The sequence below is a fragment of the Xyrauchen texanus genome, chromosome 7 (assembly GCF_025860055.1).
Source record: "Xyrauchen texanus isolate HMW12.3.18 chromosome 7, RBS_HiC_50CHRs, whole genome shotgun sequence".
Taxonomy (NCBI): domain Eukaryota; kingdom Metazoa; phylum Chordata; class Actinopteri; order Cypriniformes; family Catostomidae; genus Xyrauchen; species Xyrauchen texanus.
In genome coordinates this window covers 15,453,741-15,468,851 of record NC_068282.1, presented here as the reverse complement: position 1 = coordinate 15,468,851, position 15,111 = coordinate 15,453,741, and the positions used below count along the sequence as shown (strand labels likewise).

Below are 15,111 nucleotides of genomic sequence, written 5' to 3'. Positions count from 1 at the left end.
GACGCAAAACGCAGGGATTACAGCTGAAGAAAGGACATGGTCTTAAACATATTTAAGCATGTTGGAATTCATCTTGCCATTTAATGCACATAAATGTACAGAGCATTAAAACAGAATTGCATTCCATGGCAAAATTAATTTCTTTTCAAACTACAGTAGAAACCCCTTACAATGTATGACTATGGTGTTCAAGAATAAAACCATACTGATTCATAATTTTATTTATTTTTTCTTCCACTTCCCTTCACATGTTTTCATGAAACATCTACAATGTCATCCAAAAACACTTCACTCAGCAGTTGCTATGCCTATTCTCTTCCAGCACAGAACCTACCCCCCTAAAAAAAAGTTTGGGTAAATACTTGCTACTTCAACACTTACAATTCCAAAAAGCTTATAGCCTACAGAGGATAAGATTAGCAACAAAACTTAATACATTTCATTTCAACAGCCGGTTATGAATCAAACCCATTAATTCAGATAAAAAAATAAAACTAGGTCCACTGATTTAATTTTAGTGGCACAGTCCCTACACAATTTGCGCACAAAGAGCATATTGCCAAATATAGAAAATAATCTGAAATAACATCTTATAACTATTAACACACATATGTTAGGACAGGAAACCCACACTAATTTAAGTTGAACAAAGAAACAGTATTTAAACAAAATAAATTAAACAATTCCTGAATGATCTTGCTCTCCCGAACTATTCTTCAGTTTAAACTTGCCAAATAAAAGGGATATGAGAAAATCATTAGGACACATTGATACCTTTAGAAGGCTCTAGACAAAAGGATGTTTCATAAAACTAAAACACACAAGCATGCATGCATAAACGCTATTCAACATAACCATGATTATAACCACTCACTCATTAAACAGTGGCCCTGCCCATGGCAGAATGATAAGAGAGGAGTTACTGTATTTAAACAGCACTTCCTGAGATTGTCTCTGCCGATTTGACTTTGGTCTGGATTAATGCAAAATATACATGTGAATGACAGATGCGACAAAAGGGGGAGGATAAATTGAGGAGAAAATCATGCATTACAGAGTCACAAATGAAATATTTAAACATTCAAATATACATTTCATGAACTGAAACTTAAGACCCCTGAAGAGTTTAATGTGATTACTGAATTAAAAGGCTATATTAGCAGTCATACACATCCCATTTCCTTTGAGGTCCAGAGTTCCCTCAGATCAGATGACACTTAAATTATGAACACTGTAGCAGGTATATTACAGTACATCGCTCTACATACAGGTAATCACACCTGAAATGTAAAGGCATAAATGAAAGCATCACAGATTAAAAAGCAAACAAAACCAGGACCATGTGGACTGACTAAATATTACAGACTGGACATGAACAGCAATTCTGAAGCAGCACACCAACCTGATTACTGTCACCAGCATCTACAGCAGAGGGAAAAACTGAAAATTCAATCAAAGCCAACTGTACAAACACCTGATTGCTATAAAACACAAGACTTTCACTCTAAATGGAAAGGAAGACAAACAGTGGCTTCAACACATGCTTATCTAAACAAATATCATTAATCACAAAAGCAGCTCGATCTTCCTTGGTTACTGTCAGACTCAAACTCCAAAAACACTGGACATCACAGGTGACACTTTGCAACATTATACAGCACAACTCAATCATCACAAAAATACATACCAATGTTTGTACTCCATTTCTTTTTTCTACAGATGTACCATTTCATTTTTCAAGACATTCTTGTTAGGTCTCATTCTGAGAGACCTTGGTATATGTCTGTCACTGTCATGACTGCTATGTTGCTCGGAACTGCACACAAGAATTTCACCTACTGTTGCACTTGTGTACATGGTAGTGTGACAATAAAGTGATTTGATTTGATTTGAGAGCTTAAAAACCTTCACATTTCCTCTTCCATTCTTTCCCGGTCTAAATATTCTCTTCACATACCATTTGTCTTGCAGTGTTGTACTAAGGGTGACCGTGCTAGTCACAATGCGAATACAAAATGATTCTGTCTGATGCATACTGTACAGGAAAACTGGAAAATGTACTTTTTTGACATGGCAAGTTCTGACGCTATTGTCTGGCTTTACTCAACTTCCACAAATAAGGCAGGGCTCTATAGTGCGACCATTTTTTTCTCCCAGTGACACCAAATTTTATAAGAGGTTGCACTGGTGCGACTACAAAAGTTAACCAACTCTGAGGTGCTGACATGTTATGTTGAAAAAAAGAAAATCATAGCAAATGCTCAAAAAGCAGAACGATACATGCTACGGTTATACTGAATCAATTGTCAGCATAGCTTAAATGGACAGAGCAGAGGTGCATTTACTTGCAAATAGATACTCGTAGTGCTGCGAGATGTGCGGGGTGGGTCGCAGAATTAAACACAGAATTATGTAAAACCTCCATGAAAACCCCAAACGTGTCTCATTAAACTAGTTTAAAATCAAATTAAACAGCACTGACGAGAGAGGAAAAAAAAGGGGGAAAATTGTGCATAAATTGTAAGGCTTTTTCACATCACAAGCAAAAATTATGGTTCATTTTCATAAAGGCAAAGTAAAATCAAGGTGTTTAAAACATGGACCTTTGTGAATTATGGACCAAGCTATCTGTAATTGATAACTGGCTTTATTTTAATGAGTAAATGCCTGATGAAAAGGAAGCGGTTATGGAGTCCTAACTCATTCGCACTATTAGAATATTTCTATATAAATTAAGTTAACATTTTACAGATTGTTGTTAATAGCAGTAAATTACATCTGCATCCATCTAGAAATTGATGCTTCATTGTAGACAGGGAATTATTAAATGGAACAAAATTATTGGTAATTGTACGCAATAATCATTATTCATTTGTAATTTTATTTTATAGTCCTAAAACATCTATTATTGTGGTATAAATTATTTCAGATAAAGCCACTCCTAAATGGCATGTAAAATAAAAATCTGTGGTTGTTCACTTTAAAATGTTGGTCAGAATGTCTCTATTCCCATTCAGATTAAATTAGATGGCAAGTTCCACAACAAACTGATTTTAGTTTAGGTACTAGTTCACAATTGTATACAGTTCTCGTCAGAAAAATCTGGAATTTGGACCAGACCTTAAGCCATTTAGTCAAATAGACAGCAAGAACACAACATTGTTCTTCCAGCTCAATGCAGAAAAATAGAACATTTAGAATACATTTACATATAGTGAATTTAGCAGATTTTGCACACATTTTGGCTCTTATGTGTAATATTTGTACTCTGTAAGCTTTCTCTAAAAAGCAAAAATTTCAATTGAGCTTTTGTGCATTGACAGAATCATTTGAGAAAGCACGGTGATGCATTTGTAAATATATTTTTTTCCCAGCCCTTATTTAGGACAGGTGCAAACACAGGAACTAACAAATACATAAAAACAGGTGAGATATGGACCGGTGAGCAACGTCTTGCTGTCTTAGTGGGATTTGTTGCATATACAGAACATGTGCTGGCTAAATTTCTCACCAACAGTACTTTTTTACCAAAAGTATATAGTTTTTACAGACAATAAAAATTTACAGCATTGTACACTAGTGCCAGGACCAAAAACACTCCAAGTAAAATCAAAATCCATTCTCAAGCTAATCAACCTTTGTAAATAAAACAGAGGAAGCATGGTCTCCATTTTTCATTCAAGTTTGAGGTTTGTTTCTTCCTTAAATTGCTAGTTTTCTCCTGTATAAGGACCAACTTTCCAGATGACAAAGTCTTTAAGGAAGCAGAGGTTTCTTCGACACCACAGTGCAACAGTCCAGTTTTATATGTAGATTTATATATATATTTATATATTTTTGCTTTGTTTTATAGAATATGTATACAAGTATACATACAAGTTTTCATGTGTTGTGGGCATAGCAGAAATTACTTTGGCAATCTGGGTGGGATGTTTTGTTCTTTTCCACTGCGTCTGTTATACCCTGACTGTGGAGAGGATCGTCGACGCTGAGGGGGCCGTCTCTGTTGCTCTCGGAGCTTAAAGCCTGACCCTCTGGGACAGTTACCACGTTGGTAGCCAGTCTGCTCTCTAGATGTCCGATCCCCATTTCCTTTCTCCAGTTTCTCATTGGTACTGCAGTGGGATGAGGCTGGGCCTTCCGCTTTGTTGACACGAAGCTCACGTAGTGGTTGGTTTGTGTTGGGAGAGGGGGTTGGGCTGGCCGGTGCGGGGGGTGGGTCTTTAGGTGGTCTCTGACACACCTCTGCATAGCTAAGCTTCCGAGGCTCCTGAGAAGAGTCAAACAGACATTTTAATCAAGTAGAAATTCCCTTTGTTAACCCTCAGAATTTGTGGCCACCATCATGGATCGTCATTCATAGTTTTCACTTCTGCGCCTTCAAACTTTACCTGATTTGCTAACAAAATAACCTCCAGACTGAACCACACAGAATTAATACAGAATTTTGATATTTTTGTTGAAAACACTGTTAACAAGTTGGCTGCATCTCGGCAATGCTGTGTCCTATCGAAACGTAATTTGGTATGCCTTGAGGACCATGCGCTGAGAGTACATGCACAGATAGTGACCGCGCCTCCTATGGATCAAGAAATGTGAAAAATAGCTTTTTGTCTAACTTTTCAACCTTATGTCCTAAATTCATGGGGTTAGCATCTATGGATTCCAGGTAAGATTTCACCGATACCAGTTTTTCCCCACATCGGCCATACTGCCTCTCCACCATACTGACATTTGATTTCTTTTTTTAAATAAAGATCTGTTAAATACATTATCAATTATACATTCCAATTTTCTTTGAAATTTGACAAAGTCCTGACGTTACTAGCGCAGTTTGGAGACAGCATCACCTATAGTTCAAAAGATAACCTACACTTGTGTGTTGAATTTAACCCAAGGAAGTCTATTTGCCGCTAATAATTTTAATGGAGTGACTGCGTGTGTTACAGCACTGGTTTATAGTTCAAAGTTTGTAGGTTTGAATCCCCACCTCTACAAGTCATTCTGTAAGAAGTTCTGTAGTTCTGGTTATTTGTGTGTCGGCTTAAGGAATGGTTGCTGGGCTGTTCCACAATCAAATTCTGAATTTTATCTCTTTTGAAAAGTTACAGGAATCCAAAAGTCAATCATATTGACGGTTGTGCTTGGCTGTAAAAACATTCTTAGCCTAGTATGTTCCTCTTGGTGGCTGTAAGCGGTTAGAGCCATAAAATGTCAAACGGAAGGTTCCCGGTTTGATCCCCACCTCAGGAATTCATGCATTCCCCAATCAAATGTTAAATCATGTATCACAGACTCTTACTTAAATACGCAGGGGCACACATTCAAAATTGAAAATGTGACAAATTGTAGAACTATAACTTTAAAGGCTGAAATTTCACTGGGGACTCCTATTTTGAAATGATTGCACTTCACTGCTTCCAGTTGCTCATTCAAAAAGATAAGAGATAAAATGTGCACTCCTACAATAATCTACACCGTATTACAATATAACAATTAAGAGTAAACACTTGTCATTTCATAAACACCATCATCAGCAGTTGATCTTTAGTGAGTTTGTAATAGATTTCTGATATGGCTTAATGATTGTGAACGGCTCTGCAACAGCTGGAAACACTCAAGTTTCACACTGAAGGACACAGCGCATGCATTTAATTATACCGTATTCTTTTGAAGTTTGATAATCACATTTGGTCATATCAAAATTCCTGTCTCTGCTCCCAAATTTAAGACCACTTTAAATTATAATTAAGACATTAGTTGTATATTTAAGACTTAAGGGTCCACGGGAAAACTGTTGGTGTCCTGATTAAAGATGCTGTGAAATTGTGGATAATATTTTGAGTTCATAAGTCACACTGACAATGGAAGGTCAAGTACACTGCATTGTAGGTTACAGCACCCAACTACTACACATTTTGGCACTCATTGTAGTTCATCTGGGTCTGTGCATAGTCTGCACACTATAGAAAATCCAAACTAAATTTCAACTACAGCCTTCGTGATTTAGCAGAAGGTGCTTACCTGCACAGTTATGCTAGTAGGTACAGAAGTTGTTGCAGTGCTTGAATTTGTTTGGTTGCATGACAGTTTGGGGACAGGAATAGATGGTGCTAGGTTTGTGGCCACTGATGCTGGGTTGGGAGGTGTGTCAGAGATCTGAACCCCCTTCTCTAGTTTCTTCACTTGACGTGACTCACTATAAAGAAAAATGCAGCATCCCAGATTTTATTCAAACAGTCTTTATACGTACAACCTTTAACTCATTACATACTTCGTTCTTTAACAATCCTTTCCCACATTGTTATAAAATTAAGTGGGGCTTTAACATCTAAGCCAAAAATTGACTTTTGACATCACAGGGTATAAATAAGGTAGCTCCAAAAAAGCTCTCATTTTGTTCCCATTTATGTTTACGTCATGCGTGTGCTTGTTTTAACAGGAATCCCCTCTAAGTAATAGTATGTTTATGCTACACATATTTTTCTTGCATTATAAGCAAAAACGTGGCTTATTAGCAAGATCTGTTTACATATAAAATGTATATCAAAGACATATGCTTAGCAATTACTTGCTATATTTTCATCTGAGAGTAAAAAAAATAGGCTGGTTGTATTCTACTCTGAGAGCTTTTCTAACACCATGTGACATATGGCTATTTAATCAGTTTGATGCTTTACTGACTACAATACGTAGTGCAAAATTATTAATAAATGATCAAAATGCATTATATACAGTATGCATGTGAATACCTAGTGGCAGGTGTGTCCTGTTGAGGGGCGGGTATCTTTGAAGCTGTAATGGAGGATGCAGTCGACTGCGCTTCCAATTGACACGTTCCAGGATCTTGACAAACATCTTGCTTAATCGAGTCCGGCTAAAACACAGTCAAATACAACTTTGTTATACAAGTCATATCCAAGATTGTCTGTGATCAAGCAAAATGTTGAGTAAACCCAATACATGAAGTACCTCAACATACCTTGTCCTTGTTGATGCCTTTAACAACGTCTGCCATGCGATTTTCCAACACCGACTCTGTTGGCACGGCCACAGCTGGCAGACAGTTCGGCACACCTCCTGGCAATGGTGGGAAGTTTGTGGTCGCAAGGTCAAACTTAGGGGACGGAGTATTCACCTCAGTTTCAATATGCTGCCTCTGTGGATGTAAGGAATATAAAAATTAGAGAAAGTTTTACTGCAAAAAATTTTATAAATAAATGTATGGACTGACCGTTCTTTCATCTTCTCTTCTCCTCCTCATGCCACGGTAGCTTCCTCTCCTGCACACATCAGAAGTTGTTAAACACAACAATCATCACACATATCTTCACTTAAGAGTACACACTACAGATGACCCTCAGATCTCAATCAAATGGCTCACTGGGAAGGAGTGACAGACACTAAGGAAAACGATAAAAATTGAGGAATTCCCAAAGTCATCTGATCACTCCCTGGTTCCCTCTATGCACTTCGTTTATCTTCACTGGGTCAATGCAATAAAATCTGCTTCTTTGCTGCAGCTACTAAAGAACAATATTTTATATGCCATTTTGCTGTGTTTTCTCTGTGTGGACAGACCTGGTCCGGTTGTTGATGCCTAGATCTGAGTGGTGGTTTTCTCTGGGGGAATTTGGCGGTTCAGAGAGCGGGGTGAGGGTGGAGGTGCTGGTGTCGGAAGTGGGAGTGCATGGGGACTGAGGACTGCCGGTACCGGACAAAGTCTCTGTCAGCTTACCAACATCAGCATGAAGCTGTGGCTTTACACGATTCCTGAAAAAAATACAAGAGAAAAATCAGAACTCTATAAGAACTTTCAAGAGAGCAACTACAGCCTGGGCTTCATGGAGCAAAGCAGAGTAAACCACTGGAAAATTGTTTATTCAGCTGGGGTTTTCTAGGATGGCATCTCTGGCTGTATAGAACAGGCATACAACTAGGAATTATATGTGTGGCAACGGGAATGGACACATTTGTTTGGCTGAGAAGTTCCTGAAGAGTAACAGTCCCATTTTTTGAGTTTCATTTATTCACGTACCTTTTGTTTCAAATATTTGTTGCGAATCAAGTAGTGTAAATTCAGTCATTCATTTAATTTTAGCAGATGTGTGTCGTGTTGGGATCAGCAAAACTACATTTTCAAAATTAAAAAGTCGTGGGTTACCTGAACAACCAGTCAACTAAACGGTTTTAAAGAAGTGTAAATCAAAGCTGGTCAACCTCACTAATTGAATAGACTGTAGTAGGAGGACTTGTCAACCAGCATGACCCATCCACAATTAAAATTAGGGCTACCCCTGACCAAAGATTCACCTAGTCAACTAGTAGTCATTTGTTTAAGCCATGATATTAAATTTACTTCTATATATTTTGGGGGGCATCAGAAAATGATTTGACTTCCAGGGCTGAGAATGTTATAAATAACACTGCAAACACTACATTACAGAGACATACTAAATTGTAATAATGAGCCTTTAAAATTAAAATTTTAGAGCAACACTGGCAATGATTCTGAATGTTAGAAAAACCAGTAAGGAGACTGTCTGAACATAGTTCATTTACAGAAAGAAATGCAGTGTTGTGACGACAGACAATCTCTGGGATCTACGATTGTCAGAGTGATCGGCAATAGCTGATGTCTTTGACGAGGTCAAGATGATATTTGGCTAGTTTTCCAATTAATGTATTATATATAATAATAATAATAATAAGGCTATTATCGCGCTCTCTGTGGGGCACGTGGGGAGTTGTGGGTGGATGCTGCGGAGAAGAGCACGAGCCTACACAGGCGCTACATCTTCGTGGTAAACGCGCTCAACAAGCAATGCAAGATGTGTGGACTGACCATCTCCAATGCGGAGGCAACCGAGATTAGTCCTCTGTCACCCGGATTGAGGAGTCTCACTACGCCACCACAAGGACTTGCACGCATTGGGAATGGGAAATTGGGGATAAATGAACAAAAGAACAGATGACAGAAAAAAAGTCTATGCACATGTATGACGCACTGTTTGTATGGATGCGTGCAGTCTCGTGGAACATGCAAGGTTTTTTTTTTGTGCAAGAACAGAATCATCTATGAGTGCTGCAAATGTCCTGACATCTCCGCTCAGGAAGTGATCAGAGTTCAGTTAGCTTTATTTCCACAGAGTAGTTCATTGTGCCCACAACGCCTATACATCTTTGATTTAAACAAAATACAAAAACATGTTCACCTAAAACATGATTATATTTCAGCAATTATCATCATTATGATTATTTTTACATTTATAATAGTTTTTATTTCTTGATTTATTCAAGTAATTTTCTGCAAGTATCGGTCTAAACATGCCTGATGGCAAATGGAATGGTGGTAACACACACACACGGTCAGGATGAGCCTACAAGAAGGGGAAAAACACGAGTCCATCCATCATCCATCAGTGAAGAGCACTTTTTGCCGGACCGGTCCAGCGAAGGAGGGTTTGAGCCTGTTGGCGACGTTGTTGCCGGTGATGTCTGGTAAGGACCTGCCTTACAACAGGCCTACAAGCGCTCTGTCCAGCTTCTCTCAGCCTACTGCAGACAGCCTGAGCACTGATGGAGGGATTGTGCATTCCTGGTGTAAATAGAGCAGTTGTTGTTGCCATCCTGTATCTGTCCTGCAGGTGTGATATTTGGATGTACCGATCCTGTGCAGGTGTTGTTACAAGTGGTCTGCCACTGAGAGGATGATCAGCTGTCCTTCCGGTCTCCTTGTAGTGCCGTCTTTGCAGTCTCACAGTACGGACATTGCAATTTATTGACCTGGCTACATCTGCAGTACTCATGCCTCCATGCAGCAAGCCTAAGGCACGTAGATGAGCAGGGACCTTGGGCATCTTTATTTTGGTGTTTAGTGTCCTAACCTTTTATAAGTGTGACCTTAATTGCCTACCATGTATAAGCTGTTATTGTCTTAAAAGTCCGTTCCACAGTTCATTAATTGATTCATTGAACAAGCATGAAAATATTGTTGAAACTCTTTACAATAAAGATCTGTAAAAGTTATTTGGATTTTTACAAAATGATCTTTAAAACAAGAGTGTCCGGAAAAATGGACGTTTCTTTTTTTGCGATTAGATAGATCGATAGATGTAATTTGCCAGAGAGATGTTGCCCTTCACAACTGCTGTAACGGCATCTTTCAAAAAGTTCAATACCACACACTTCAATTGCACGTAACGGTTTCCCAGTTTCATTTTAATTTTTATTTAAAATAAATAAAAAGTTCAAAGTTGGAAATCAAGGTGTCTTGTTTTATTGTGTATACTTAACCCTACTTCACAAAAATTACCCCATAGTACCACCAAGTGTCCTACAGTGTTCGTTGGTTTCCTGGAGTTTTTTTTTCTTTCTTTCTGCAATCAACCAATCAAAACTTGATCGACCAAAACTCCTCATCTCAGTTGATATATATAATACATTATCCCATCTATACAAATAAACCATTCATAGATGAATTTATCAATTAGTAAACACATTCTACAAATGACCCTCAGATCTCAATCTTAATGCTCACAGGGACAGGAGTGACCGAGACTTTAAGGAGAGACAAAGAAAAGTGGAGGAAGGTGAGAGAAGAAAAGGAATTCCCAAAGTCATCATTGCACACCGATTCCCTCTATGCGATTAGTTTATCATCATTAGGTCAATACAAACAAATTTGCTATGCTGATCACCTTTCAAGAACATCTTATTTATATTTTTAATCCAATCCAAATGAATCACAATACACCATTCACATGATTGCAGATAAAACTTCTAATTGTAAAAGTTGTAAAAAATTACCCCATAGTACCACCTAGCATCCTACAGTGGTCGTTGGTTTCCTGGAGTTCCCCCCCCCGCCCCGCCCCGCCCGCAATCAAAACTTGGTCGACTAACATTTGGCCGACTATTAGAGGGCAGGCCCCAATTAAAATGTATAGTATATAAACTGATTAGCAAGATTTGTCCACCCTGTTCTCTACAATTTGGCATTGGCCATTGAAAACCCTATTTCAGTCAACTGCTATTAAGGAGTCTAAAGCATAAACTTCAAAAGAGACAATCAGGAAATTCTCATACACAGAGCAAGAAATGATACAAGCAAGGACAGGGTTTGTAGAGATTTGATGAACATGACAAGAAAATTACATTCATTTAAAATAAATGCTGCTGAAAGGCATTATGCTTCGAGAAGTTGCCTTTAGCAGTCATTCATTATGAAGCAGCTCTGGCTCGGATAATTTTTCAAGTGTTTTGGTCATTTTCAATCAATCAAGGCTCATCCTTGAGATCGATTCTCAATCGGAACATTAGCCTAAATGCAGTGGATGGCACAACGATATAAACCAAAGAGACAAACAGTATGGTGAACGTGCATGAGAATATTTTTTTTAAGATAGCAGAGCACATCTACCTGAATGCATTTATTACATTCTTTCTGGAATAAAATGGAAGTCTAGAAAGTGAAAAATCAGTTAAACAAGTATGGCCCTGTTTACACCAAGCATAAACATCTAAACATCTAAAATGCATTTCCTGTGACAAAATATGATAAGATTTCATTCTGACTCCATTGCCTCTCTTCAACACAGAGAAATACCTCAGTGCCTACAGATACTGGAGGCCTTTCAACACTTATTTAAAAATAAAAAATAAAAAAAACCTTGACACTTTACCTTCCATTGCATTGGAAAATATTGTTTTTGGCAGAGAGGGACAGTTTAGAAAAAAAATTAAAAACATGAAATATGTAGGCTGAGGGATCTTACCGGTTGCTGGTGTAGTTGCGTGTAAGGCCGATTGGAGATGAGCCAGCTTTGTAGCTTCCTGATGTGCCAAATCCATTTACAAATGTGCTGTTGGGAAATGGAGCCTGCAAGATGCATCAAAAGAAACGTTTAGCCAATTGCTGTTTTGTGACGAATACTTAATGCAACGATTTACATTAAATCACTAAACCAAACAACAGTTGGCATGGTAAGGAGTTCAAAGTGGTCTCCCTTCACCGCCCTGACTAACTCTTACTATGCTTCACTGCAATAGCTCCCCTACAGTGTTGCCAGCAACCACACACCTGATTACACACTCAAGACACCCCACTGTGACTCCATTGACTTAAACCTTCAGCCTTCCTGACTAGAATACAGAAGTAAAATGCAGATTTTACTTTGCATTTGGCGCTGCCTCTCCAAGTACATTAGTGTTTAACAGTTCTGTCAAAGTACCACATATGAACATGGCCTCAAGATGGGTCCAGAAAAGACTGTTCAAGTATAACAACAAGTTTCGATATAAAATACTTTTTATCCCATCTATACAAATACAAGTAAACCATTCATAGATTAATTTATCATCAATAGGTAAACATTCTACAAATGACCCTCAGATCTCATAATCTTGACGCTCACTGGGACAGGAGTGACAGAGACTTTAAGGAGAGACAGAGAAAAGTGGAGAAAGAAGGAGAGAGAAGAAAAAGAATTCCCAAAGTCATCTTTACACACCAATTCCCTCTATGCGCTTAGTTTATCATCATTGGGTCAATACAAACAAATTTTCTATGCTGATCATCTTTCAAGAACATCTTATAATTTATATTTTTAAATCCAATCCAAATGCATCACAATACACCATTCACATGATTGCTGATAAAACTCATCCAATTGTAAAAGTTGCACTTAGTTTAATTTGCTAGTAAGGTCGTAGGAGTCTCAGAGTCTTTTCTACCATTCCCTCAGTGAAATCTGCTGGTGTTGAAATATTTACCTGGGCCATTGATATTAATAATGCTTTTAAAATAATTATATCTTGAGCTCTAGATCCACATCTTCATCTACTGATGAAGGTATTAGAAAGTGTGTGGTACCATTAGAACTTCCAAAACTGACGGCTGAGCAAAAAAGTTCTCGATTCGGAGATAAACTTAGAGCTTGGCAAGGGGCCAGACAACTTTGCTGCTGAATTTTTAGATCTTATACAATAGAACTGGCTCCACTTTTGCTAGGAGTTTATACAGAATCATTAAAGAATGGAAAGTCACCGCAAACCATGACAAGCCCGGATCAGTCTGACTCTGAAAAAGGACAAAGATCCAAGCAAGTGTACTAGTTACCGTCCAATTTCCCTGATCCAGCTAAACGTTAAAATATTGCCATGCATTTTGGCTAAACGATTAAGTTATGACATCTCGTAAACATAGATCAGGTGGGGTTTATTCAGGGCCATAGCTCCTCTGATAACATTAGGCATTTCATCAATATCATGTGGTCAGTGGCGAACGATCAGACTCCGGTCGCCGCCACCTCACTTGATGCCGAAAAGGTGTTTGATATGGTAGAATGGGATTATCTTTAAGATTTTGGAAATGTATGGGTTCAGGAATATTTTATTGGATCAAGTTACTTTATAGACACCTGGTAGTGGCGGTAAAAACAAATTGATTCATTTCAGATTATTTTACTCTGGATAGGCCTCTTTCCCCATTATTGTCCTGTCTTGCCCTGGAACCATTAGCAGCCACAATGAGAGGATTGAATTTCCAGGGGTGGTGGCGGATAAGCTTTACGTAGATAATATTTTATTATTCATCTCCAACCCCATTAGATCTATGCCTTGCCTCCACATAATTATTAATTCCTTTTCTAAATTCTCAGGATACAAAGTTAATTGATCTAAATCCAAAGCTTTGGCTATGACAGCATACTGCCCAGCAATGGCTTTTCAGAAGGGCACTCATCCAATGGCCTAAACAGGGCAGCAAATATTTCATTTTTTTTTATTCCTGGCAAATTGTGATTTAGTGGTGTTAATTTTTACACTTTAATAAAAAGTTTCGAGCGATGTGGGCAGGTGGGCTTCATTACATTTAACTATGACTGGGAAGGTTAATGTTATTAAAGTGAATTGTATTCCAAAATTCAATTACCTGCTACAATCACTCTATAGTTGTCCCCCTCTCTTATTTCAAGCAATTTGATAGGATAGTTAAGTCTTTCATTTGGAATGGTAAGTGTCCCTGATTAAATTTCAATAAGTCACAATTGAAATAGATGGGCTAGGAAGTACCCAAAATTTTGATTTATTATTGTGCATTCGGTCTCAGAAATTTGGCTCATTGGTCGCTTCCACCCGAGAGAGTCACTCCCTGGTTTTGTATTGAACAGGAAGTTCTTGCCCCTATGTCACCATTGCAAAGCCTTTCTATCAAACTTATCGGAGAAGTTACACCCCATTATCTCGCATTTGCACGAAGTATGGACAAACGTGTCCAATGTTTTCAACTCTGACATTTATTTAAATCTTGCCTCAAGCATCTGGCAGAACCCAAAATTAATAAGTCCACTTTCGGCTGGTCAGTGGATTGTGAGAGGGGTTAATACACTCTGTGACCTATAAGAGTTGAGTGTTGAGAGCTTTTGAAAATTTGGTTTAACATTTTGGGTTACCAGATCTCAGTTTTATAGGTATTTAGAACTGCGCAACCTGCTCTATACTATATTTGGGAGTAGCATACACCCCCCTAAAGAGGCAGATATTCTGGGAGTGGTGATTACTACTTTTGGAAAAGGTCATGAGGCAGTGTATTCTTCCCTGCTAATTCAGAGTCTGGGGAATGGAGCTTCAACTTCAAGAGAATTTGGGAGAAAGATTTAAACTTTGTATTGGAGGGAGTGTGGGCTAGGATTCTGAAAAACGTTAAGTCTGTATCTAGAGATCCAAGGGTGCATCTTATGCAATTAAACATTTTACATAGATTCTATTGGACCACCTTTAGATTGTATAGGCTTGGCCTTAAAGAGACACCCACCTGCTGGCATTACAAATCAGAAGATGGGGACACAACCCATATTTTTTGGTGGCGTGTTAAGATCCAAGAATTTTGGTTGAGGGTTCAGAGTTAAGTTTCTTATTGATCACTCATATTTCATTTTGCCCAAGACTATTTTAGGCAATGGGGCAGTCATTAATATAGGGGATAAACACATAAGAAATTGGGTCCCAGCCAGTGTTATGATCAGCAGACAGATTGTTCTAAGGGGATGGAAATTGGCTGGAGCACCCTCATTTCAAGAGTGGTGCACAGAGATGGGGAGGTTGGCAGCA

The 15,111-nt window shown here is 38.3% G+C and overlaps 1 protein-coding gene and 1 non-coding gene across 3 annotated transcripts in view; both read right to left on the bottom strand.

Annotated features, from left to right (window-relative positions):
- Window positions 1–188: 188 nt before the first annotated feature.
- LOC127646501 (la-related protein 4-like) overlaps window positions 189–15,111 on the bottom strand; it is a 36,705-nt gene continuing 21,782 nt past the window's right edge. For both annotated transcript variants that reach the window (XM_052130208.1, XM_052130209.1), the window contains exons 10-16: window positions 11,778–11,881; window positions 7,582–7,773; window positions 7,235–7,283; window positions 6,983–7,159; window positions 6,753–6,877; window positions 6,025–6,199; window positions 189–4,270 (exon numbers count right to left, since the gene is read on the bottom strand). In XM_052130208.1, the coding sequence (XP_051986168.1) occupies window positions 3,908–4,270; window positions 6,025–6,199; window positions 6,753–6,877; window positions 6,983–7,159; window positions 7,235–7,283; window positions 7,582–7,773; window positions 11,778–11,881 (1,185 nt within the window). In that variant the 3' untranslated portion in view covers window positions 189–3,907. The remainder of the gene's footprint in view (window positions 4,271–6,024; window positions 6,200–6,752; window positions 6,878–6,982; window positions 7,160–7,234; window positions 7,284–7,581; window positions 7,774–11,777; window positions 11,882–15,111) is intronic.
- Window positions 12,385–12,551, bottom strand: LOC127647111 (small nucleolar RNA SNORD97). The gene has a single exon (XR_007971003.1). It is a non-coding gene; the product is annotated as a small nucleolar RNA SNORD97 (small nucleolar RNA).